The 27,353-nt window shown below is 35.3% G+C and overlaps 1 protein-coding gene across 2 annotated transcripts in view; it reads right to left on the bottom strand.

The window, feature by feature from the left end:
* Positions 1–24,018, bottom strand: part of CDK17 (cyclin dependent kinase 17) — a 53,434-nt gene extending 29,416 nt beyond the window's left edge. Inside the window, exons 1-4 of one of the 2 annotated variants that reach the window (XM_056482516.1) lie at positions 23,870–24,018; positions 19,284–19,322; positions 10,508–10,672; positions 4,313–4,446 (exon numbers count right to left, since the gene is read on the bottom strand). In XM_056482516.1, the coding sequence (XP_056338491.1) occupies positions 4,313–4,446; positions 10,508–10,672; positions 19,284–19,322; positions 23,870–23,987 (456 nt within the window). In that variant the 5' untranslated portion in view covers positions 23,988–24,018. The remainder of the gene's footprint in view (positions 1–4,312; positions 4,447–10,507; positions 10,673–19,283; positions 19,323–23,869) is intronic. The other variant, XM_056482517.1, reaches the window with a different exon arrangement.
* Positions 24,019–27,353: the final 3,335 nt, after the last annotated feature.

Here is a 27,353-nt window from a genome sequence, read left to right as displayed (position 1 = left end):
TGGGAAACAGGCTGGTGAACAGTGGGTTATGGCCCTCTGCCAGTTCACATGCTAAGACAGCTAACAGACCCTGGACTTCTGGGAAAGGGAAACAGATGTTTCAATTTGCACAGAATGTTTCTCCTTATTTTTTATCCACCACAGCTCTTAATGATGCACTCACTATTCAATGCACGGGCACAGGGCCTCCAGTGAACACTTACAGCTTGTAACATGAATTTATATTAATGCATTACTTCTTTATTTACAGTAATGCTTTACTACTTTTCCAGCAAAATCAAACTAAAAATGCTTTAAGCTATAGTTCCATGATCTGGAGGTGTTTCTCATTGCATGACAAAAGCACCTGCACTTAAAATAGAGATATATGTGCAGACATTCTTAAGCTGTATTGCTGAAAAATTATTCCATCCACTTGAAAAAATTATTCCATCCATCTGTTTTCTGTGATAAACAATTTTACTGATTTAGTAAATAATCATTAATATTAGCATGAGAAGAAGACATTTTAATTAAAACCTAACAGCTGTTTGAAGCCAAGCTCTTCACACAATAGATGCCCACACCTACTGCCAGCATGGTTTCTGTCTGAACAAGTGGAAGGAAGGAGAAAGAAAAAGCAAAAGCAACTGTTTTACTGATGATTTGTAGCCTGTGGATTACAGGCAGAATAAACTCTATCTAGGCAACACAATGAGACTGGTATTTTCTCTTTGTCTTCTAAGCACATGATAACAAGGAACAATCATTAAAAAACCCTCAATCTCGAACCACAACTGCAGCGTTGTCAAATTCAGAAGCAACCACATTATCATCTCCCTGTCATGCTGGCCTAAATTATAACTGATGGGGGAATGGGGGTGGGGGGTGGATATCACAGAATGAAAGCTGGTATTTCCATGGCTGCTACTGTGCATGGAAAGTGTCCACCCCAGCAGACTTTCCACTGCAGAGCAGGATTCTTTATCACTGCACTATCACCACTTCATATTTAAAATGTTTCATATTTAGGTTATGTTTCAGTATGATGATTTTCTATCTAAAGCAGGATAATTTAAGGTTATGAAATTTCAGCTTTCTATTGCTATGGAGATTCCGCTATAACAAATACATTTTTCATTTCTATCTCCACTATTTTGTATTTCTGTATATGAAAATTTTAGAAAGATCAAGTTTTATTTCCCAACAGAATCTTTTACATATTCTGCAGCAGAGAATATGTCTTCTCTTTGACAGCTTTTTATTTGTAGCTATTCATTATTTAACTGCAGTGGGGATGGGCACTAAAAATTAAAATGTGTATTCTAATGGACAAAATATGTCAGGAATAGCAATTTTTTAATTTAAAAACTTTTTTTTTGCTAATTAGCACTTTGAATACAGTATGCATTTTTTTAGCAAGCATTTAATAAAACCTGTTTGGGTTGCTAATTTTCAAAATTTTAGAGGAAGTTCAAGCTCAGCATAAAAAATTTGGTTATATATACAAAATTCCTATAAGTAAAAAGGACCGTGTCAAGGTTTCAACTTTACCTGATCAGCTACCTTCAAAATGAATTAGGACTTCTGTCAATTCAGCAGAAAGAACCAAACATAATAACCAAGAAACTCTGTACAAAACCACTATAAATACAGCTAATAATACTGGTCAAACTAAACACAAGAAAGGACACAGCCACAGAGTGACAGGCACATTGCTCTTAGTGAGGAGGAACAAGGAATATTGCTTTATCACGTTATCCAATTGTGTAAGTTTAATCAAACACATTCTACAATGGATTTCAGCTGAGGCTAATGACTTCAGCAGACTACAGCAAAAGCATTCTGTTACACATGTACTAATTTACACCAACTGGTGATGTACAGCACACAGCTATAACTCATCCTAAATGGCTATAAAGGGAATATGTCCTCAGGCTACCCAGTGTCTAGAAACAATAGATCCCCACCAGCCATCAAAATAAAACTGAAATAATAGAAACTTACTTCACAACACAGATTGTTTCTTTCTCTTCACACTGCTACTATTGAATCAGCCAGCTCCATGGCACAAATCCCACAAGGCATACAGGCATAACTCTTTGCAAGAGGAAAGAGTTGCTTTGGTTCCCTCAAAGGTCAAGGAAGCAAGTGATCCCATTCCACAAAGAGCAAAATGAGTAAAACTGGGTCTTCTGTGGACTTATATCTTGCAACTCAACTCATAGGTGGATATTGTGGTTTTTAACTAGCAGTGAATATATTAGCAATTGTCTCCCTATGCAGAGCTTTTTTCGCAGAAATTAATAGAGAATTAGAATCTCAGATTTCTAGCCATCTGTCAAAACTGACAAAAAATGACCCATGGGATAAACAGAAGAAGGAAAAAACATGCAGACAATGTAATCACTTAAAGCCTTCCCACTTAGGAAATGAGAAAGTTGACTGAAAAGATTATCATTAGAAAGGTATTTGAACCAAATCTGTGCAATTGCTGTATTTTCCTCCCTCTGGAATACACTAACAGGTACAAGTCTAACCTAATCTGCTACAAAGTACTTGTAAAAAGCAAACTTAAGTCCACCAAAAACTCATTCTCAAAATTCAGAACTGAGACTGCCTGCACACATCAGCATGGAATCTTACACGAAAAGTCACTGTACCAATACTATGGTGATTTGAGAGAAACATTATGATTCTCACAGAATATACATGAATAGATGCCAAAAAACCATTTGTTTTCTCATTGACTGAGCAAATCAATGAAGAAGCAATGCTAGTTCCAACAGTCAGAAGCAAGCATTTGGAATCTGGAGGAAAGTGAGAAAATTAGCATTGCATAAACAAAACCTAAAAGCTTCCCAAAGCCTCTTAAACAGCAATATTAGAATTGTTTTAAAATTAAAGACGCAAATGAAAAGATGCTTTTATTTGGAAAAAAACCCCAAAACTTTCTGAAAAATTACACAGGAATTTCCTGACCTTTACTATTCCTGAGTTCTTTAGTAATTTCTTTTGGAGTTCTTGAATTCCAATACAAAAGAGAATCCTTCAATGGTTCTTAGCCCTCTCTGGAAGACTTGATAGATTTCCATTTCAGTTTGTTAATTTCATTATGAATCATTAATTTCTTTGATTCTTTCCTGTTCTAAATATGCATTTCAAAATGGAGAAGAAACAGACAATGAACAAAAAGGAAATAATCCTCTTAAATAATTTCCTTGACTTTTAGTTTCTCCAGCATACATTCTGATAAGCAGGTTTTCACAATGACTTTTTTCCCTAATTTAAGTATCCTGCATAAACCAATAAACCCACCTTTGTTCTCCCAAGTAAACTTCAGCAAGCAGAGCCAGGAGAACAAAGCTCTTAGATCAAATAACAAAGAAATTTAGGAATTTGAATACAAAACCTCCCAGGTGCAAGAAACTAAATAATTAATACAGCTAATTCACACATTTTTGAAATTGTATCTGCACTATACACTTGGAGTCTTGGAATTCCAAGCATAACAGAATGCCTCACAAATAAAAAAAAATTTGGCATGTACACCCTACTGTAATTTATCCAAACCAGTTTCCTAATCCAGTATTTGATATGAGGCATTGAATGAAGATTCAAAATCCTGCAGCTATGCTTATTGTTATGTATACCATAAAGCATCAACTACAAAATTCTACATGCTGCTGTAACAAAGACATTGTAACTGTACCTTTTATGTACTCTAGAAAAAGGGAAGTGTTCTGTTTTAGTTCACCAAGGGAAATGACAACAAAGCAAGCACAAGGGTGGCTAGTATTCATAATGAGACTCATAAATAAAGGAAATTATGTGCACAGTTATTCATAAGGTACTTTTCCTCCTTTTGTTTATCATCCTGTAAAGTTCCGTTCATGAAAAAAAACAGGAAGAGAGGAAAAGGCTGAAGCAGTCAGGACCATTGCTGCTGCTGTAGCATTAGTTTTGTAGAGATTAGAAAACAGTGTTAAGTAAAAAATGTCTAAACCATGTTGTATACATTCAGTGGCTTGCACACAATGCAACAGAAATCTATTCAAATGCTCCACTTAAGAAATTCCTCCCAAAAATTCAAGTTTCAAAACATATTTAGATTTTCAAAATTAACAGCTGATAAACAGTGCAAGGTAACCATCATTCTGTGTGACAAATGAAGACAAGTTCAAATAGCATTAAAATAATGCTCTCTGAATGAAATATATGGCAGAATGGTTGGTTACAGTTAATTGAGAAGACAACCAGTTACAACAAACAATTAAAGCAACCCTCAACTCTCTTGACAATTTAAATGATCCTTATATGAGAAGTGAATTACCTCCATTGAGATTCGTCTGTGTATCCGGTTTCTGAGACAAACTCCTGTGGGAGACTGAACTTCATCAGATGACGTTCCAGAAGCTTGGTCACTTTCCCCATCCGATCCCATTTTCAAATTTTCATGAACAATATCTTAAAAATAATCCAAAGAATTGAAAAGAGTTAAACAGCAATGCATCAACAGCTCTTTCATACAGATGGAAAAGAACTGAATCATTACTGTGCACTGAGTTACACAGCGGAGTCAAAGACTCATCAGAGCCATGGCAGTCTTGATACATACTTTTTATAGCTCAGTAATAACAACAAAATGAACAGGATTACTTTATAAGCATTCTATGCAAACTTAATTTGAACTGAAGCAGAACTCAGTTTTCCAAAACGAAAGACAGACATTCCAATCCCAATAGTAATTTCCGAAAGCCAAATCCCTCTCCCAACTTCAGTTCCTACAATCTCTCTGTACCACTTCTCTTTTAGCTGCTCTTGGATATACAACGTTCCTGAGAATCATTCATATTTTCAAATCAGACTACTAATGCTGGTAATCAGAAAGTATCTTCAGAAAGCTTAAAAGTCATATGAAGAAGTATAGTAGTGTTTTCAGAAATGAAAAATATAAAATCTTCAAATATAAAATCCCCCAGCATCCATGTATGAAGTCAGGGGATGTATTATAACCATCTAAATCAAGGCACACAACACAAAAAGTGCATTCAGCAGAAGAGCCATTAAGTGAAAGTTGTGACCTTATGGAGGAATTTACCTAACTGCTTGAGTTATGTGATGCAGGATCTTCATGTCAACTGAAACAGTTAATTTTTAAACAATCCGTAAGATTCATGCACATAAAAGCTTATGTATATTATATATACACATACATATGCATATAGTATTGCTTTTAAGCACCAAAGAACTTTTCAGACTTTGGAGACAAACACTGTAGTGGAACAAAAGAAGATCCAAGCAGTGCCATTATAGCATAAAGAGCCAAATGATTTGCAAAAGAACATGTGGGAAATTGGTCATACAAGCAATTCACGATGAGTAATGCTTCATGATCAACTTCGAAATACGTGAACTCCAAAATTACTCCAGAAATTCAACAGCTATACATATAAAGTAGGTGCTTTAAAAGACACCAGTTTCCCCACTGTCTCCTGATTCTTGCTAGTAATCATTATCCTCTACGTGTAAGAGAACCTGAGGAGCAACCAAAAATCCCAGAACTCTATCCCTAAAACATGCTAATATTAGCGAAACACACAGAGACCAATTCAACCTCACCACCAACACACTTGGAAGTATTTAACATTTGCAAAGCATTACAGCAACTTAAAAAAGCACCCAAAAACCAAAAGAGAAACTGCAAGTTTTCACCACCATCAACAAGCAAGAAAATTGGATCTTCTAGGGAAAAAGAAAGCCATTAGGGCAATGTTTGTTATCTGCACATCTTCTAAAATATTTTTCTAGCTTGGCTCACATAGAATCATGCACACTTCAAAGGAACAAATTCGTCCTCAGTACAAACAAATTCCTTTTATGGAAAACAGAATGGATATAAAAAGAAAGATTAATTTCTAAGCTACTAGCAACACATATTTTAACTCAAAATACTGTAATTAAACACAAACAAAGCATGCAGCTCATACACAAACCCAAGTTTTCCAGCAGTCATGCGGATTTATATTGGATTTCTACTAAAAATCCACACTGAATCAGAATTCATGCTCAGATTTGGATTAAATTAAAAAAAAAAAAAATCCTGCACTCCTTATATCATAAGCAATCTTCTGATTTCAAACAAGCTAAATACTCATCAGTGCTTCTAAAGACATGGCAATTTGAACCACAGGAAAAGGTTTTCGGATAGCAGTTCCTAAAGATCAGCCTTCGTTTTGAAGCCAAGCAGAAAAAATGTGACTCTCCTTTGCTAACTCTCTAAGAAATGTCTTATTCTCTGTAGGGACTTGACAGTTATCTTTTAAAAAATCTCTAACAAACTGCAGAAAATTAATTTTAGTAATATAAAAGCATTATTGAAAACACCACTTGCAGCAAAGCTGTTATATCTGGTATAATAATATACTCAGCATATGGGTTCTTTAATGAAAACTCTGTTCTAAAATACTTTTCTGAAAGGTCATGTAATCCAATTTTGCAATTACAGCTCCTGAGATTCTGTTAGGAAAATGAAGTGTAACAGCTACTGACAATTGTTCCCAAATCTATTTATCTCCATGTTAGAACAAGCCCATTGATTGGGACCCAAAGCCTAGTTTCTTTATGGAAGCTAGGCAAGGAACAGTTATCTCAGCAATCTCACAAAATAAAAACCAACAAAATTAAAGCAGTACTGCATTTTAAACAGTGGTGAAATTATATAATTTCTTTTTTAGAGAGACTCATATTTTAAATAAAGTAATTATGGGAATGATACTGTCATATTTTTCACATTTAATTCACAAAAGCATTTGTATTCTGAAATTACTAGTTAAAAAAGACAATTGGAATGCAGTGCTCAGAACAACATAGAGCACCCTAGTTGACAAAGATAGTTTTTCTACTAAGAGGATCACCTATGTAAAAACACATAACTAAGCACTATCTCAAGAACTAATAACACACATACATTTGGGACAGATAATGTAGCTGCAAGGAGATTGTGTTCTTTATAAATCAGGAATGGGAAGACAAAGAGGGTCTGTACCACTCAAGTCTAAAAATGAACTTTCAGACTTATATAAGATGATAATTTGAATACCACTGTGATATGATTAATTCTGGTAAGTCTGGATAAGCCACATACACAGAACCAAGAGGGTTTATGCAGGATACTGGCTGGGGCAACCAAAAATGTATCATTAAGCACATGCATTTCCAATGGGTAAATACCCAACTGCTTCTATCTACAAGGGTTTGCAGATGTTTTAATTATTTTCTAAACAGATATAATTTTAAGCTTTTTAAAAATAACTTGTCTGTGTTATCATCTGATATAAATGCATCCCTTTATTTGATTCATTAAAAAGGCATTAGTAGAGCCTTATGTTCATTATATTAATGGCTATACCCCAGACTAAGGCATTAATCATTTTAATCATTTTTACACAGGTGCACAATGATGTTTAAATAAGCAGTGATGAAAACCATGCAAATATTTCCCAAATTTCTCTAAGCCTTTCTATAGACAAGTTTACCTGCATTAAAGCTTACTTACATAGTCTTCAGAGGTTTCAATCATTCAATAATGTATTGAATTGCTTTCACTGCAACACCAATCTACTCTCTTACCTAGATATTTATTTTAATGTACTCTACATGTCTTATTAAATATGCAGAATGGCCATGTAATGAAAAGCTAGATTAGATGGCTACAGTATAACAGGGAAACTACAGAAGTACATTTAAAGGAAAAGGCTGTTCTCATTTCAGCTGTGAGGAATGCACCACAGAAGAAATTAATACAGAGAACCTATGGTGCAGCAAATGAGAACTCCTCCAAGTGAGCCATAATCAAAATCACTAATTAGCACTGAGTCAGAATTCATGGTCTTTCCACCTTATTTCAAATTATTACATTAAAAAAAAAAAAATCATGTGACTTGCAAAGCTTACTTTCCTGTGAAGTGGCTACATTGTACGATTGATTTCAGTGATCATATAATTCAAATTGAGGAGGGCCATAGTGAGAAACTTCCTTGGCCATTACCATTACTGAACTATGAAAGCTGTATGGAAACATCATTCTTTTCAAATAATATTCATGACAATGAAACAAAACTTCTCCATAACTGTATTAATACAACTGGCAAAAGCAAGGATTAATTCTCTCCTGGTTGTTACTGCAGTTCACCAGCAGGGCCAGTTTCAGTTAGCTCTGCACGTTCCAGGAGCCTCCCCAGAGGTGAAATTAATATAAATATGGAACAAGGTCAATCTGATTTGTTCTGCATTCAGCCGGGTCAGGTCCAAAAAAGGTTTATTAGCTCTGGCTTCATAATGGACTGCAGCAGCTAAATGTTTCCAGAGGTACAAGACTGTAGAAGCTATATAGATACAAGTGAACTAAAAAAAAAATAAAAATATATCAGCTAAACCCTCATTCAGTAGTTTCACAATCTGGTCTGGGAATCAGCTCTGTTATTTAAAGTCATCCTGGTAACTGAATACTAAATTTAAAAATTGCTAAAAAAATTTTTTAATAGGCATGGCTCAAAAACTTTTCCATTACATAGCATTTTACAAAACAAAGCTAACAGAGAATTTCCAACTAGAAATTATTTTAAAATATTTTGGGATTTTACACATTATCACAACTGCAGAAACTCAAGTTCAATGCTCAAAAAACAAATAAAACTCCAAAACCCTCCAGGGCTTCTCTATCAATTTTTATAGCAATAGCCTCATTCAAACACAGGTAGCATGAAGATACACTTGTGGCAGGTCTCAATTTAATCTGGTTTTCTTTAACGAAAAAACCATCCTTTATCTGCCATGATTTTGCAGTATTTCAAGGATATCTTTCTGATACCACTTTTCTACCTATGAAATAGAGGAAAACTGTAAAGAAAAGAGGGTCGATGAAGAAAGCAAAGGAAAGTCTCATGCAGTGCAGCATATTTGACTATTTTGTTTCTGATGTCATTATCCCAACAGGGAAAATCTCAGCTTCCTGATGAGTAATCACCATTCTCATATGGCAGGAACAAAAGAAAGAAAGATGTGAAAAAGGAGCAGAAAGAGGAATTATGATTGCAGATACTTGTACTCCCTGTTTTTTTACCTCTATATAACATGCACAAGTAGCTTGCATTTCCATCAAATAAGGAATTTAAAAAAAGGCATTATCATATCCAAAGCAAAAAGAGGTGTTTAACACAGACATACAGAGCAACCAGGCCTGGTGGAAGGTGTCTCTGCCTATGGCAGAGGTTGGAACTAGATGATCTTTGAGGTCCCTTCCAACCCAAACCATTCTGTGATTCCATGATACACCTGTAAGTACATCTATACACTACTTTAAAAAAATTACAAATTGTTGTTAAAGGCAACACACAAGTAAGAAAGTACAGGCACCTCTGCACTCAAAAACATCTTTGCTTCTCCTGTACTTAGTTTACATATATCTAGTTTGACAAATAATCCATAAAGACTACATATTCAGATAAACACAGATTTCTCTAACTACACAATTATTTTTTATTTTAAACTCTCTCTACCTGTTAGATTCTTGGCAACTTAACTAAAGCTTGGCTTGGCAAAAATGAAAAAGCAAATACCGTGTACAGGACTTAAATGAAATCAGAAATTGATATAGTAGTCAAACTGTGCACACTAAAATCTCTTTTCTTGTGTGATAGCAACAGCTGCTAGAGTAAATTCAAAAGGATGCACATATTTTTATCAGTTGGAATGGTAACTCAAGCAGTTAAAAGGCATGTTTTTGAACATACTGAGTGGTATTACCCCAGAGGAGGATATAAGTGGTTTGACTACTATCTTGAAGATTCATAGCTTAATCTTAGAGATCAGTTTATCACATTTCTAAAAGGAGGGCAGGAGATTAAAAAATAATAAAATTCTAATTAAGCTGTGGCTTGCTCTCATTTTCTAGTATCAATTAATTAAGCATAATTTAAAATAACATAAAAGCAGGATAAAACAGTAATGGTGACTGGAGGCAGCAACATGACAAATTACTTGAAGAAGAAAAAATATTTCGTAACTTATTTGCTTCACAGAAGCACAAATATATCTCAGGACCACAACAAAATGATAATTATAACTGAGTGGCCTTAATTTGCCACTGAAAAAAACTTTTTCTCTATAATAATAAGTAATACATCAGTTCTTTTAAAATTCCACATATGATTATCCTGTTTTCTTGTATTACATGCATTCTACTTCTTGCTCCTTGCAAAGTATTAAGAAAGAGTATTTTATTACTTTTGTAAATTTTAAACTTGTAAAAAATTCATAAAATTCACTGTGTTCTTCTAATTGCTTTCTTCCTGAAAATCTGGAGACATTCAGTGCCTTAAAAACAAGTTTCTCAAACTTCAAAAAAAACTACTGCACACTCAGAGATTTATTAAAGCATTAGACTATCTGTACCTCTTGCTACAAATCAATACTAACATTATTTTTCACAGAAGAATTAATTTCAACAAACCATGTAGGACATTACCTAATCTGCTCCCATTTCTGGGCATTGCCATGAAAGAGCCGAGGCTGCCCCCTATGACGCTGTGTGGTCTCCGTAAAGGGGGCTTCTTGAAAGATCCTGTGTACTGGTGGAGGAATGAGTGCATGCTGTGAGACGTTGGAGGCCTGCCATTCTTCACAATAGGCTCTACAGTTCACAAGGATCAAAATATTCATTGCCACAAGCAAGGAGGATTGTCAGGAACATGCCAGAAGAAAAAAAAAAGAAAGAAAAAAAAGAGTTAGTAAACAGGAAATCACCAGTCTGGTAAAATTATCTTTCATGCTAACAGCAGACCACCATACTACGGCCATTTCTCTATTAACAAACAAGAACAAAACATGGCATCAAGTATCACTCAAATTTAATTTTACTAAATCCTGTCACTCTGCTGCTGGACAAGTAACTACCCTGAATTTATACTCTTAGAACATCAATAAAACCAGAAGAATAATTTCCTTCATTCTTACTGCACAATGTTTCATCGTTACTTTTAAAGAGGAGAGCTGTTAGGTCAACTGTGATGAGAAAATCCAACTACAAGCCTTCAAAAATATTCTCCCCCTCAAAATTCTTGTGGGTCACTAATACCAAAGCCTTGCCATTGGAGATCTTTAGAAGTAACCATACTTGTCTATATCTCCAAGAGCTGTCATGCCATAATTAAAGCTATTAACTTACACAGTATCAGAAAAATTAAATTTTTTATGTTGGCTTTCGACTGGATTGTGTTTCAGATGGCTCACAGAGATTTTTTTAAAAAAAGTTACTATCATTGATAAGCACTTTCTAAAAGAATGAAATGTTAGAAATTTTTAAATCTCTTTCACAAGTGTGAGAAGAATTTGGGTATTCATGTTCCCTCAGCAACCTGACTCCTCACACATGGACTAGCCCTTACGGATAGACATGACCCCAGAAGCAGGCTAACTCTGAAAACATGAGGTTTTTCTACCCCCATAAGAAGCAGAACAGAGGTCCACCTGCATTGACTGTCATAACAGTGGACTTAGCAGAACCACCAATGAAGTCATTCATACAAGAAAATAAAGAAGAGAAGCTCTCACTTCAGAAAATGAGATCAGTGTCATCTGGCAGCTACATGCAAGCACTCTCCCTATACTAGGAAAAGGAACAGAAGCTATGCCTAAAGAACAGCCGAGATCCAAGTAGTTTTATTTTCCCATTATTTGATTCTTATTAACATTACAAATTCATGTTTGGTATTAGCCAGAAGACAGAAAAGGCAGCAGGCGTGCACTGAACAACCACAGTGTGAGTGCTACTGAATGGAGAGCAGCACCCACTGGAGCCACTCATGCCTCCTGGGACAGGGAGCAGTCTGAAATACCAGGAATGCTATCATCACTCCACCTCATATATCCACATGCAGGGATCCCAAAATCTTGCTTTCCCTTCCAGAAAAGGGAGTAAGAATAATATAGCTAGGAGAACTATTATATATAAAATATTTCCATATTTTATGGAAAGCAGAATTTCAACGGTAAAGGAAAGGAACAGCAACAAATGCCTAATAACCTAAGGAAAACAGGATCCTGAAGGGAACACCCTCCCTCCCCACATATATAAAAACCTTCTAGATACATTATTATGATTAGTTTGAAGCAGAGACAGAAGTACACAGACAGAATTACCCAAGGACAGGTCAATGACCTTAAAAAATAATTACGCAAGGAATTTTTGCATATAAACATGAATAACACAGTGAGACAAAAAACCAAAAAACATTAACTCAGCTGCTGCAGGGAAAAAAAGAAAATCCCTGGGAAAAAAAAAAAATCCATGCTGCAAGCCGAAAACAGAAAGGACATGTCAGCACTGTTACAAATCTGCCTGCATCCTTTCATTAGCATCCTTCATAAACACAGTGTTGGAGTGGGTGACCATGAGGAAAAATACACCATACATCTGTGTGCATGCTTGTAAAGTATTACTAGGGTCTTCAAACCTCTGCATATCTCTGTTCCAATAGTCTGCATCACCCTTCTGACTTAAGAGTGGTACCAAGTTCTTGTTACATGCCTTTAACAGCAGATTTACCCTAGGGCAGCAGGCAGCAAACTCCTCATCAATTTTTAACAGAACCTATTACTGCTTCCATGTGACAGGACACAGGTTCACATTCAGCACAACTGCTGCTTTTGATAAGTTAACATCTGCTTTTTGCTTTCCAACTTTCTTGCTAATTTGATTTGAATGTGATTAAGTTTCCAGCCTAAAAACCTCACACTGAGTTTACATGCAGTGGTGAACAAATGAATAATACCCTGTATGTTATGGCCTTTGCCTACACATGCTAAAAGCAATCTACCTCCATGAACCATGCAGTATGTAAGAAAATTTATGAATACACTGAATGTCTATTTAGAGATTGAGCTTTATGTTCATTACTAACATGACAGTGGGATACACAGAGATCATTATTAAAAAATCTGTTTTCCTCTTGGTGCCATGAAATTTGGATGCATCACAGTTTAAAACAAAATTCTTAAAATATCTTAACATAAGCAAAATTCAGCTCAAATATAAGGATAAATACAGATTGCATTAGTAAGTAAATTTATAAAAAAGAAAGAGAAATGGTTGATATTATGAGATCCAATTATATAGGAAATAACTTTTGCCATCATAGGCAACTATTACCTCCTTTACTGTCCTAAGTACTGTACTAAATTGTGGAGCCCATTATAAAATTTTGCAACAATAATTCAGGTCATGTAGTAGGACAGGCTCAACTGCTGGCAGACAATGAAGTGAAGGTTACTCACATGACACTGCATTTTTGACTAAGACAAGTATTAATACTACTTGTTTATAAATGGGTTTAAAATCCTGATACATGTCAATTTACAAAAAGGAGGGATTGTATGGCATATGATGACATAACACAGAGGCTTATGTTTTGGAAAGTATATTTGTTATTTGTTATAAATAATTTTCAGTGCGCATTGCTGTATGCTAAGAGCTTCTAAAGAAACGGTTGCATGAATTCTTCATTATGTTACCTCCTCCCTGCAAAAGTGACAGCCAAGAGCTGGAACAAATATTGAATATGATCAAGCAAACTCTTGCTGGAAATTAATTTACAAGACTGTTTATTACAGTTTTCATGCATTTATGAGATACAGGAGTAAAATAAAGTAATTTTGAAAAAAACTACAACTCTCTCTCTCTCCAAGGTCCCACAAGTACTCCATTTGAAGTTATAATTTTATTTAATTCACTTCATTTTTTCCAGAATTATTAAAACATTGAATCACTATATTTAAAGCACAACACTGTAGCTATAAGGTGAGAGTTTCGTAAACTGCCTTGAATAAAAGGCATCTAAACTGTAAAAGTTACATGCCTTTACTACTTATGCCTATAAAAATGTCTTCTGGAAATTTTATTTAGGTTTATCTTTAAAAAAATGTTTCCCCTATATAAAACTCAAAAACATCCCTTACTTTAGTGTAACTATACTTGGTAAATCAAACTTAGTAACCACATGCTGCTGTTAGTTTAATATTCAGCTACAGGCAAAATGAATGATGGAAATTAAAAGGTGAGTAAAAAGACACTAAAAAATTCCAAGTGTGTGGATCTACTGCATTTTGAGATCATGCACAAATCTGGTCTTCCTCTCTCAGCTAGATTACAACAGCAGAAGTATGATATAACCCACAGACACAGAGGAGGGCTGAGCAGGGCACCTGGTAATCTGCTGCATCCACCACCTTCTTCAGCACAAAAGTGAAAAAGCCAGCCATGGCAGGTTGCATACTGCACACAAAATGATTCTTCTGTGCAAACCCCCACCACAGGATGCTAAAACTAACCAAACTTGCAAGACTCAAGGGGAGACTGAACAAGCAACCTGCTCAGGGTTACTAACCACACAGAGACTTGCCTAGTTCAGTAGTCTCTGAGCTAGAAACGGATACAGCACACTGGGGAAATTATGCTGTACTTCGGGCTCTAATCTTGGACTTGTCCTCAAATGTCATTCAGCACAGATATGCAGAATTCTAGCTGTCCTTACAGAACAATACTTCTGCAGCACCTGGGCACTTCACTTGTGCTGGCTGTCACTGGCACAACCATTCCAATAAAGGGTATAATCGACCATTTATCTCCAGTTCTCTTTCCTTACCCTATTCTATAACCTTTAACTCCAAACTGCTAAAACAACCTGATATGGAAAAAAAGCTGAAACAGAGACTTCTCAGTGGTTCTTTTTAAATTGTATTTCATCAGTTGCCATTATACTCTCTTCATATTTTGGCTACAACATCATGCAATCTTGGACCCATCTTTCAGGGAATACCACTTCAAATCTCATTTCTTAGGCAGCCTAATAAACTATCATGGAAATCTAGTCTTAAAGTGTGAAAAAACTTAAAAAGCACTCTTAATGAGAATATTTATAAGTATTATACTGATGTACAGGATGATCACAGAGTCTTCTTTTCATTGTCCCTGAACACTTTTTGCAATAGACAGCCTTTAAAAAACAGTGTACCTAGATATGCACATTAGTTTTTTATCTATAAAAACGCACACTCCTTTTTTTAAAATGCCACGTCCATGCTACCTTGCTTAAGTGCGCATCTTCAGCAAGGTTTAAAATTGAGCAATGCACTGAGCAGTGCAGTGACTGTGCACTGTTTATTACTCCATGTCAAAGTTTGGTGAGTGCTGAGCTAACCCTTTATATAATTTGGATCATTTTCTTGTACTTCTCACATTCTGTCATTCAAACTTCCATTAATATTGGCATAACCCAAAATAAATACAACAGTACCATTCAAAAAAAAAGACTGTTAAAAATATAATCAGCCTGGCTTAATAAAGGTTTAAGAGTTGCTAGATCATGAAATATTTAGGAATACACACACATTATTTTAAGAAAACATTGTACCCAGCAAGGTACCACGGCTTTGCTAAGTTTGAAGTAATGCCAATGCTAGCAAACATACAAAACCAGAATAAAAATTAATTTGAGTTGTGAAGTGGCATAAATATATATTTGAACATAAGTGGAAATTATTTTTTTTATTTCATAATTATGAAAACTATCAGAGTCAAGTAGAACAGCAGTGTACATAACTAAGAAACCTGTCCAAGGAATTAACTGAACCAAACAATTGTATAAAGATGCCTCCTCTTCTTCCTAATTGCAATTTAAACTAACCACAAACCTTGACTTGAAATTGCTCCTGAGTTAAGCAATTTTTCAATTAATACACAATTTATCTTCTCCTCATCCATCTATGATAACAAAGACCCACACTACCACTTTCTTTCCTGTGCTGAATTTACTTAACTGGATTTACTTAAGCTGAGCTCCAGAGAGCCTGCAGAATTGCTTGGCATTTCTTTGTAAAGCCTCAGCAACTGACATACTGTCACATGTCAGTCAGCTGGTGGATTAAAGAAAGAAAGTATTTTCATTGGGAATGTAAATGCATTTTAAAACACTTTTTATGAATATATATTATCACATACTCAACTATCTCTTTCTTTCTTTATGTCCCATGAGTATCTCTATTATGTGACAAAGAGACCAAGCTGCTTTTCAGATTTCACTGCCTAAATTTTACAGTGGTATTTTCTTCAACTAGCTTTAATGAAGAAGTAGATCACCAGTCACACAAGGTGACATCTTCCCTTAAATATCTCTGACAGAGCTGAGTATATCTGAAAAAAAATCCTTTATTCCACAACTGCTATCCATTCTGGACATGTAAACCATATAAATATGTATTTTAAATTCATATAAATAAAAAGTTGAAATACATACACGGAGATTTTCTAATCAAAGTAAGACATACTGGAGACTTAGCATTTGTGATTTTGGTGTAGAATGGGGACCGAAACCACACATGTTACATATTCTAAGTAAGAATCATTGTGCCTGCCACATTTCACTGCTTCTACCAAAAATGTGGCTCAAGGTTCTTTCCCCCAGCCCCCAACAAAAAAGAAATATAATTTTGATTAAGTTTTTTAACTAGATCACTATGGGGTATACAGAGCACAGCTGCTGCTGGAAGGATGGAGGCAGAACCTCACTTGACACTTTTAGCTGCAACTTGACTTTGGACTGGCTCAAGCGTAACAAAGTCTCACTAAATGTGTTGAGAATCCACTACTGGATTTTATAGGACAGGACTCAGTGCAGTTTCTTTTCCACCACCTTGACCTCATCCTTGTTCCAGAAAACTTCCAAGATTTTTTTTTTATGATTTCCAATTTGCTAGAGAATGGAAAAATATAAAAAATCTACACTTTTGATATTAAATATTCATTCTCTGAACAGCTTTGTATTCATGAAGCTTGCAATGCATTATCACAACCTTTTAAAACTATTTATGCAGGCTTCTCAAGTGCCACTGTCATATAACTTACTCATATTTCAGCGTCATCTGCTACACATTCATTTACCTGATCTGAATGTTAGGCTCCGCTAATGATTATTCAGTTTTTACATAACAAAACCTGATTTTTTTTGACTTGAAATATAAAATGTTTTAAACAAACTGCTGAAGAAGCTGTTGTCAAAAAGCCCTTTATTTCTTCAGAAAATCTAGAATGTAAGCAGGTGAATTTCTGATATTATAGAATTGGCATGCTGCACTGTATAATATTTAATTACATGCTATAAGGCAGTCAGACCCACTCAGTAAAATTAGTTGATTGCAGGTGACAGCTTCCATAGAAGATACATTTAAATAATCCAAAGTAGCAAAACACTTGCTATATATGTACTTCCCAGGAGCTGGATGAAGAGCACTACAAAATACTGTGTATGTATAGATTATTTTATGGAGTTGTTTCCTTGGATTCTGTTATGTGATACCCAGGAAAACATTAAGTCACTCTAAAAACAGAGCAACCACTCAATACCATTTAAATTACCAGTATTTTTAATAAACATTAAGATTAAATCTTCAAATTATTGAATACTACAATTTTGAGAACTTGGCAAAACTTTAAGGCATTACTCCCACTGCTCAAATTAATCCATTTGAGTACAGTAGTTATTCCAGAGCAAATGTTCTTCACCTGCACAACACAAGGCAAAAAATATTGATAGAACATTTGAAAAAATATGCTAATATAACCCTGAAGAAGAAACACGGTTGTCAACTTCCTCTGAGAAATGAAGTACCTCAATTATTAAAATTGCACTGTAACATCCTATAAACCTTTTTTTTTAATTTAGGACAGAAAGGACAGAAATTTTTCTGTCTGTTTGAACTGCAAAAACAATGCACAAAAACAAATAAACAAGGCAAAGAATGAGATCAAGACATCTATGACATCTAAAACACTATAAAAAGCCTTTCAAAGTTGACTTCATACGGAGTGAGGTTTTGCCTTCAGTCTGGGTATCAAAACAATAAAGATCACAACCAAGTGAAATACATGCAAAATCTAAACCCCACTTTTAAGATTTATGTATTTCATACTGCTTAGAAGATAATACTCAGATAATACTTCTGGTCATCAGAACCTGTACTGGAACACAGGCAAGGTAGTTCTGTACCTCAAATTATATAAGCATAACACACCACCAGTTTAAAACCGTAACTGCAAAAGGCATCACACTACACCAAATCCTTCAGAAAAATATTTCAGCTACAATTGAATTCAACGCAAGTCAATACCACAGCCAAGATACAAGCATTCCTGGCCTCCATCCTTGCATTCACACACACAGCTCCCAATGCAAACATCTGTGAGACCACACTGCCAACCAAATCAGAGAACAGAGGATCTGGCTGCTCCTTTTTGCCCTACTTTCAGAAACTGAAAGTTGGCTAGTTATGTCTGTTTTACTTTTCTTATTTAACAAGTACACCTGAATACCATTTGAGAAAAAAAATCTCAGCATTCTCATATTCATCAGAGCCTACGCTAACAGAAATCTGCTGTATTTACAGAGTTCACCACTGCATCTCAACATTTCCTTGTTGCCAAACTTGTATTCTACTTCTAAAGAAAACACTTATGAGTGGACAAAGCCCCCACACAGCCCTCCAAGACTACAGGTCTCTGCAGCATGCTTTCAAGCAGTGAATTTTCATGCTCACTTCGCTTTATAAGCACTTTCACATATGAACAGAGCCTCTAGGTTTTGTGGGGAGAAGCAAATTAAAACAGAAGGGAAGAAAGAACACTATGTTGTGCAGCGAACGTGGGATGGAGAAACCATACTGAACAGTAATAACAAAAATGGATGCAGTCCACAGCACAGAACGGTACATATAGACTATAATAAAAACATTACCAATAGAGCGTAAGGGACAGTACAAGATCAGTGTTTAGCTGTGACAACTACCAATTACTCACAGTAATCTGTAGCTCTAGAATGAGCTGTAGCAATTCTGGGGATTTCTTCTCCCCCTACCCGCCCACATCTTCATACTGGTATTTTCCTCCAACATCAGCAGAGAAATTTTACCAATTTATTATCAGTAAGCATTTCTGTGCTCATATTTTCAATTCAAGAACACTGTCTTGAAAATATGTTGCAACACACTGTTTTCCTTCCACACTCAAGGAATTATACATAGCAGATGGAATGGGAATTTCTCAGCTCTGTTGAAGATGACATGAAATGATTAAAACTACAAAGGCATTTGGATGTTCAGAGACAGTATCCCAATGTGTTAATTTTTATAAACATTCATCCCTCTTATCAGAGTATTAACTAGTCATTAATGCCTTAAACCTAAAAAACACTTACGCACTTTACCGTAGCTGATCCTTCCATTATTACTCACACCTGTAAAATTACAAAAAAATTATGCAAGTGTTCATGAGACTGGATCCTATGATCACATCACTGAGCTAAAAGAGACCAAATGGAGATAAGCATTATTTTACAAATTCATGTAGCCATTCATTTCTATCAGAATGTCACCTTTTTTGGTTTATTATGCACACGTGTATTTATCTGTACCAAAAAAATAACAAAATAGAATGCTTTCCAAGTTACTTATAAATCAATGCAAAAGCTGTGGATGTATTTTGGAATGCATCTTGAAATTATTCTTAAAAGCATGCCTGGAGTTTGTGATAATGCATATCACAGTATTAGACAATACAGCCACATCTTTTGCTTTCATTAGAGATCATATGTATTTGAAGTATTTGCATAAATTTTACACTTAATTAGGCTTTAAATATGCATGATTTGGATGTTACTAATGAAATTTGGCTAGGAGTATGTCATTGCCAAAGAAAAATTTCAGGGGCAAATTTAGCTGTCCACTCCTACATATTACCATTTAGTATTTTTAATATTAATCTAAATACAAATGTTAAGGTAAAATCTAGAATTTAAAAAGCAAGCCAGCACACTAATAGTATGACAAATTAAAAATAAACAACAAATCCATCTAATTGGTTTTATATGTTGAAACATCAGAGACCATGAAAAGCTTTTGTCCTTGGATAAAAGACTAGGCAAGGTTTACTTCACACGGTCCACAGTTCATAAGGCTTCAGATATATCATTAGGTATTTCACTGGTCCCTCTATTTTTATGGTTTATGACCTGATTTGGCAGTGCTTCCTCACCCAGAAGTCAATTATGATGAACATAATTTGTAAGAAAGATTTAATTATATATAGGTTTTTGGTCACTAAATAATTTGATGGTGTTCCAAAAAACCCAAACCCAATGGTTATTCTATATTCAGTGCAACAGCTCTGTGCTACTGCATTGAACAATATGGGTTGATCCCTGCTAATCCCATTTTGCTGCTCATGGATGAGTGATGCATACTGAGATTGTACTGACATCACACGATGAAGGAGGCTGTGTATTAAATGAGACTGCATACAAAAGGGTAGCTGATTCAGTGGTAACAATGCACTGCAAAGAAATCAAAAGTTATGGATCTATTTTTATGTCCGTGAACTACAAATGGGACAATTTGTTCTACATTAGGAGTACTGTTCTTTGAATCTTGAAACAACCCACTCAAAGCTGGAGCTAATGGCAAGGTGGGCCTCTGGATGAGAGCTGCAGTTAACTTGAAATCACAGGCAATTGTTGTGGGAGAAGAAACATTTGGCAGGGGGCTGAACAACACAGGTTATTGCCAAAAGGTGAGCATAAGGCAAGGTCACTAGTATTATGCACAAGTGATCTACATCTACATCTGGAATGGCAGTATTGAACTGCAACTTATAAAAAAGATTTTTACAGGATATACATATCTATTTTATATATATATATATATATATAAGTCTTTCACAGGATATAAATTAGATGGAGGTGAGTCTGGATTCTAGGTCAGTACAGATGTGGCTTTCTGTGGACACAGTCCCTACAATCTCTATAACCCAGTAACACAGCTGTTTCCGAGGAAAGAAAAAAACTAGCATGCATAAAATTATAACCCTCAGCCATCACTGTGAACACAGCCATCAGCATGGAATGACAGGAGACAAGATGAGCGATTTGCTAGAAAGAAAAAGTTAAAACAAAATAACTGGACAATAACAATGGAATTAAATTCTGCTGTAAAGCCCTTCAGCATTCAGGATCTAGTCTTGCCTTCTGACCTGAGAACCACAGTTTCAACGCCCTTCAACTCTTGTTTCTCAAGTTCATGATGTAATGCTTGAAAATAAAGCACATATGAAGAACCACTTTCTGAAGATTATTTGTATCCCTGACTTTAATTCTCTGTAGATTAATATATTGGCATGCCTTTGAATTACTAGACAGTGCTTTTTAAGTGTCTTTAGGAACAGATTCAAAGCCTGTTAACTGGGCACATTTGTTTCTCTGTTCCACAGGGTAAAGGAGCTGTTTACTCTTAAAAGCAGAACTAAGGAGACAGTTACTCCTGCCTCCTGAGATCAGTACCATCGCAGAAAAGGATGCACTTTCAAGATCTTAATGCGAGTATCACTTTATAAAATACTCTTCAAGAGACTACAAGCTCTCATGTGTCTCAGCTGTGTATTTACAGTTAGTGGAGGATTTTTAGCACTGTGATTTTGTAAGGTAAACCTTTCTCATTTAAGCACTCCTTTGTAAGCAATTTTTTAAAATGCCCACTAAAGGATGTTTTCCAGGCGATATTCTTTACCAAACTGGTCTTTCACCAAAAGAGAAAAATAATTTCTTGGCTGATTTTCCAACAGTTGTTGTTGCCCACAGCCCAATCCCTGCAGCCTGTCTGAAAAATACTCTTTCCAAAATAACTTCATCTGTGGGAAAGCCAGAGCATCCTTTAGAAAAGCAAGACTAGCTAGAGCAGCAAGCATTTTCCAACGCCACTTTCTAAGAAAAGTAGAGTTGGAAAGGAAAAACAAAGGAAAACAAAAATCCACAATGTAGTATCCTGTTCACCTCTGCAAGATCAAAGCACAAATACTGCATTCTGGAAGAATCTGAAAAAGGCAGCAAGTGTCAGTAACACTTCTTTTAATGGCATGAAATGATGAGTTAAAGGTTAGGCACAGCAAAGTACAGTTTATATTCTCTGTCTTCTTTCAGGAGGACTGACAATACCTTGAGTGCATCCAAGTAAACTGTACTAAGGCATCAACAGTGTTCTGCATGTATAAGCATAGCATATATTATTATCACAATTTTAATACATAAGATTCCCTTTGGCCAATGAATTACCATGGAACGCAAAATAAAAAGAGCACTAAGAGCTAGGTAATTAATTTGCAATTAGGAACATTTTATTGAACTGAATTTTTCACTTATTTTAACACTTTAAATATCTACTGACAAGCTCGTCACAGTTTTGGCGACAAGCACGCAGACATCTAAGTATTACTGTTTGGGATTATTCTCAGATAAATATTACAAGCTACAAATGGTTTTATAGATGGTTTAAGGTGGCATAAGCTCATGCTTCTATAAACAAATTAATGTGTTCTCTGTCCCTCGAGCTGACACCCAGGACATGGTCCAGTTTAAGGTAAAGTCTTTTTATTCCTGGATTCAGTTTTCATTAATTAATTCAGCAATCCTGTTTAGTACACTCATTGATTCTGGTAACAACCTTTTCATGTTCATTTCTCAGTGTGAAAGTAAGATTCTTTGCACTTATTTACATAATGAAATCAATCTTGCAGAAGTATATACAGGTCTGAAAAAATATGCATCAGTAACAAAGGCAATACAAGTACAATCATGTGGGACAACTAAGTGTCTCAGAAAGGACTTAATATGTATCAGTGCTAAAAAACTGCAGTTGTTGCTCTGGAGTACACCTGTTGTATCAACACATAAGAAGTTGTAATAAACCTTGTCTCCCAAAATACTGGTCATGGCCCATAGTACAAACAGGACAACAGCAATGAATTTACTAGGAATTAAAGGAACAAACAAAAACATTACTAGCTTTGTTTTGCCAAAGGTAAATTCTGCTTCCAAAATCTTGGTATTCAATGTATCTTGAATGGAGTTTTAAAAATTTGCAGGGCAAATTCCATTGTCTCTACCTCTGCTCAAATTTCCTGGCCCAGTAACTTTTCATTGGGAGGATTCAGAATGTTTTATTGTTGGGAACTGGGAGAAAAAGAGGATTCAGATCTCTTGATATATGAAAAAGTCTTATATATCAGCAAAGCCAAAAATAACACTAATCAGCATTGAAGATGAAATATGACTTAAATGCTGCAGCCCAGGAAACAGAACAAGCAACAAAACCTCTTCCAGTCATTATCACTGCAGATTGCATCCAAAAGCATCATCACTAATGTGGACTTTACAGCAGCTGGCACATTTATGGGATCAGCCAAAGACTTATGTAAGAATACAGACACAAGCTGGTTATCCTGAATGTTTTTAGTCACCTTCATATTGGTGAAGAGAAGTACTACTGAGAGACATGAAGAGATGATAGAATTTAGACTACTGCATTGCAATCACCAACGTAAGGTAAACAGTTTTATATGGAATGCTTAAGCAATTAGTCAATCATGTTACTAAATAACGATTTTGAGAACAGACTGAATTTGAAGCCATATGAAGCTGATGTGAGACCCACTCAATCCATACAATGGGTTTATATATTGCAAGAGCACCCATATGCCTTGCTGCACACGACATAAAATTATAAATTTAGGCAACTTTTGATAAACAGTTGTATAACAGTTCAATACCAAAGCAAACCAAACCAATATGTATTAACATATCAACCTATTGAAGGGACTAGGGTAGTACAATTTAAGATAAATTAAAACAAAAATGTTAGTAAGAAAGTCCCTGCAACTGCAAAAACCCAGCAATGCTCATTTGAATAAGAGCTGACAAAATTCTTACATTTTCTACAAAGTGAAAGATATGCTTACCATTATCTTTGCTGCTGTTTTCTTCAATTGTCATTTGTTCTGCCAGCTCAGACAGCGATTCATCGATGGTCTGGCTTCCTCGCAAGGTTAAGGAAAGTCTTCTCTTAAATTTTTTCATTCTGTCGATATTGAGTCTGGCTTAAGGAAGCCTGAAAACAAAAATAAACAACAAAAAGTGAGCAAAAATTATTCAATCAGAAAATGAAGTTTAATTGACTGACATAAAATGTAGGAAGGCTTACAGAAAACTTGGACAATATGCAAGTTATACTTAAAAAAATATCCTTAAAGCAAATTTTCCCTACTGGACTGAAGAAGAATGTTTCAAGAGGCTGATGCCCACACACGTCTTCAATTTTTATTTCCATTTGAGTTTGTTAGTTTCTTTTTTTTTTTTTTAGAAACACAACTAACTTAATCATCAATTTTACAAGCCAATAATAAAGGAAACAGTCATCTCAACTTGCTGAGTATGCGCTCTATGGCCTTCTCCACAGTCTCTTTCACAAATCCCATTAAGCAGAGGAGACTGTAACCTTTTCTCTTTTTCAGCCCAATTTTTTATGATGAAAACTCACCAAACTCTTCTATATTTCACTCTTTTCACAAAAGGAAGAAGGGGACAATGCTGAACATCTTAAACACAAAAGCAGTTCTCAAACACCATCCCATCCAGAGAAACAGGACAGTCAGGGTCTGGTTACAATGGCTAGAATGGATGTTTCTGAAGAGTCAGGCAGTAGGATGGAACTGGGAACAAAGCAGAAGGCACTTTCTCCCTGGAAAGTTGTAAGGAAGCAAACCATAATAACAAAGGTCCAGGTCAATGAACATGCTGCCACAAGTCTGAGCTGGTAAGTGAACTCTCTGGTGTGCCACACGTGTGCCCTTGCATAACAAGAGGCAGAGTCTTTCCTTACTCCATATGGACAGTTCACCCTTGATGTTATTTCTCTATAACTTGCTCATCTGCTCATAGCCTCCAAGAATCACATATGCAGCATGCAACACAAGCATGGCATACTGAAGTCTGAAACGCTCAAATATATTTTCTCCCCCATCAGCTTCTTTGTCTTCCAAAATTTGTAATTCACATACAAAATTAAATTTTCCTCAATGTTCTCATTTAACAGAGAAACACAAGAAGTAGCATGCCAAAGATCCACATTTAATAACAAATTGTGAATGCAATTACTTTTATATTGACAGAATCCCTTTAAATATACACATTCCAATAGTGGAACTTACTCTTTTTTAAGCTGCTTCAAAATCAAAAAGGAGAACAAATTGGTAGAACAAATCTGAAAGTGGCCGCTGGTGGTAGGAGAATGCATACATAGGCTAAACTTTCACAAGACTAGATTGTTTAGGACAGCAAGTAACACATGAGGGATGGATAAAAGAAGACCTTTGGGATATGAGCTCCAAAGTCTGAGACAAACAGTAAAATCACTGGCAAAGCAACACTTGCATCCAAAGGGAAAGAGGTGGATTACAAAACTGGGTAACTAACATCTTAGACAATCACAGCTACTATAAAGCAGAATTAGTCAGGCTCTGGGTACAGATACACAGGAAATAAAATATACTGCTGTAGATACAGTTAAGCCAGCAGTTTCTAAACTGCCCCTTTAATGCATTGCTTTATGTGCAATAAAGCCACACCTTAGAATGAATAATTTTACTCTCACTCAAAAGCAGGATATTCTTATTGTTAAGAGACTGCATTCAGACAGCATTCCAAACGGAACATTTACTTTTCCTGCTCAGGACCAGGCTACGAAGATCTCACTTGAAACTGTGTTATTTCTGCATTCAAACTTAAAAAAACCCTGCCCATGTTTCTCTAAAAAGGCCAATTAAAAAAAAAAAATAATTGGAAGGACACATGATTTATGTGTAGTTTTGCTCAATTCTCCCATGATATTTTCTGAAACCTGCATCTTCTTACATGTATTATTCCCAAAAAAGAATACATACAATTTTTAGCTAAGAATGCCCTAATGCTATCTGACAGCACAACAATTTCTTTGCAATTTTCCACTTGGGCACTAACTGAAAAAAGCATGTGCCTTTAAAGGGAAACAGGCTGTTCCTGGCTTTTGATCCTGCATGTACTTAAGCCTACACAATTTTTTAATCAAGAAGAAGGTCTACTGCTGAAGAACATTACATATAAACTAATAGATATATGGTTTGGAAAATCCAGGAAACATTCTAAATCTCAAACAATTAAAAAAAAACCCAAGTATTTTTTTAGCTATAATTAAAAAATTTCTACTGTTATGGAAGGGTTTCATGGAGTAATGAAGTACTATTTTTGCTAACATTTGGAATTAACTCATGGCTTGATTTTCAAATTATTTAACAGTATAAAGGAACAAGGAGTAGGAATCCACATGTGACAGAATGTTTTCTTCTACTGAAACGCATTTCAGCTTTTTAAAGGAAGAGATGCTCTCTGATATGAAACCAAATTTTTCTCCCTTAAGGCACCAGTATTCTTGGTAGTTCAGAACTGTAAAAGAGGGGAAAAAAGCAAGAATTGACTAGTGCCTAGCACTTAGAATGTCTTTTTTCTGAATTCTTTATTCTCATGGCCAAATTTGCAGAACCTGCTCAATCTTGGAAGTTTAAGACATCAGTGAACAGAGCTTTGAAAATATGATTTGTGCAATCCAAAACTAACATTGGTTCTCTAAAATGACAGTACTTTCACACAAAAGTGCAGATTGTCTAATATCCATTTTCAACAGTTAATAGCCGATACTTCTTATCTCCCTTTAACAATAAATCTAGTTTAAATTCAAAATGGAGTTACTTGATTAGTAATATACATGTAGAAGCAATGTTTCCCCAAATTCTTAATGACTGTGAGAAGAATACAGTTATTTCTATATTTAGTTTTAGAACAGAATCCACAGGCTTGACTATTCTATTCTGTAAATTTCTCTACTCTAAGTCGTACCCAGATAAAGTATTTCAAGATGTCACAGTAGATAGATGCGTACACTTGAATGCAACTAATGCAAATTCTAGTCTTCTGCAGACAGAATGAGGACAAGCAATCTGATGTGACACTATCTGATACAACCTACAAAAACTGGCAGAGACATATTTGTTCAATCTTTACAGTGATATGAAATAAAGGAAGCAACACTGTATTAAAGGAATGGCTGCTTCTTACAAACAATCTGCAGTCGAACCCTGAAAAACTGGTCTTTTTGTCCTTACAAGTAATATAAGTTAATACTTAAAAACAATGCTAAAATTTACCTTTTCTATTTTCCAGCATTCACTGTCATTAACTCAGTTCATTTCACTAGTCTCAAACTCCAGTCTTGAACATCTTTTAAAAGTTATCTTTATAATACATCTTTTAGTTCTGAAAACAAACTAAATTTTTAAAAATGATCCAGGTAAGACTAGATTTAAACAGGTGTGTTTTGGTTCTTTTTCTCTGAATCACGCACCAATTCCTCCC

The sequence above is a fragment of the Oenanthe melanoleuca genome, chromosome 1A (assembly GCF_029582105.1).
Source record: "Oenanthe melanoleuca isolate GR-GAL-2019-014 chromosome 1A, OMel1.0, whole genome shotgun sequence".
Classification (NCBI taxonomy): domain Eukaryota; kingdom Metazoa; phylum Chordata; class Aves; order Passeriformes; family Muscicapidae; genus Oenanthe; species Oenanthe melanoleuca.
The sequence above is the reverse complement of the archived record's forward strand: the minus strand, read 5'-3'. Positions and strand labels throughout refer to the sequence as shown.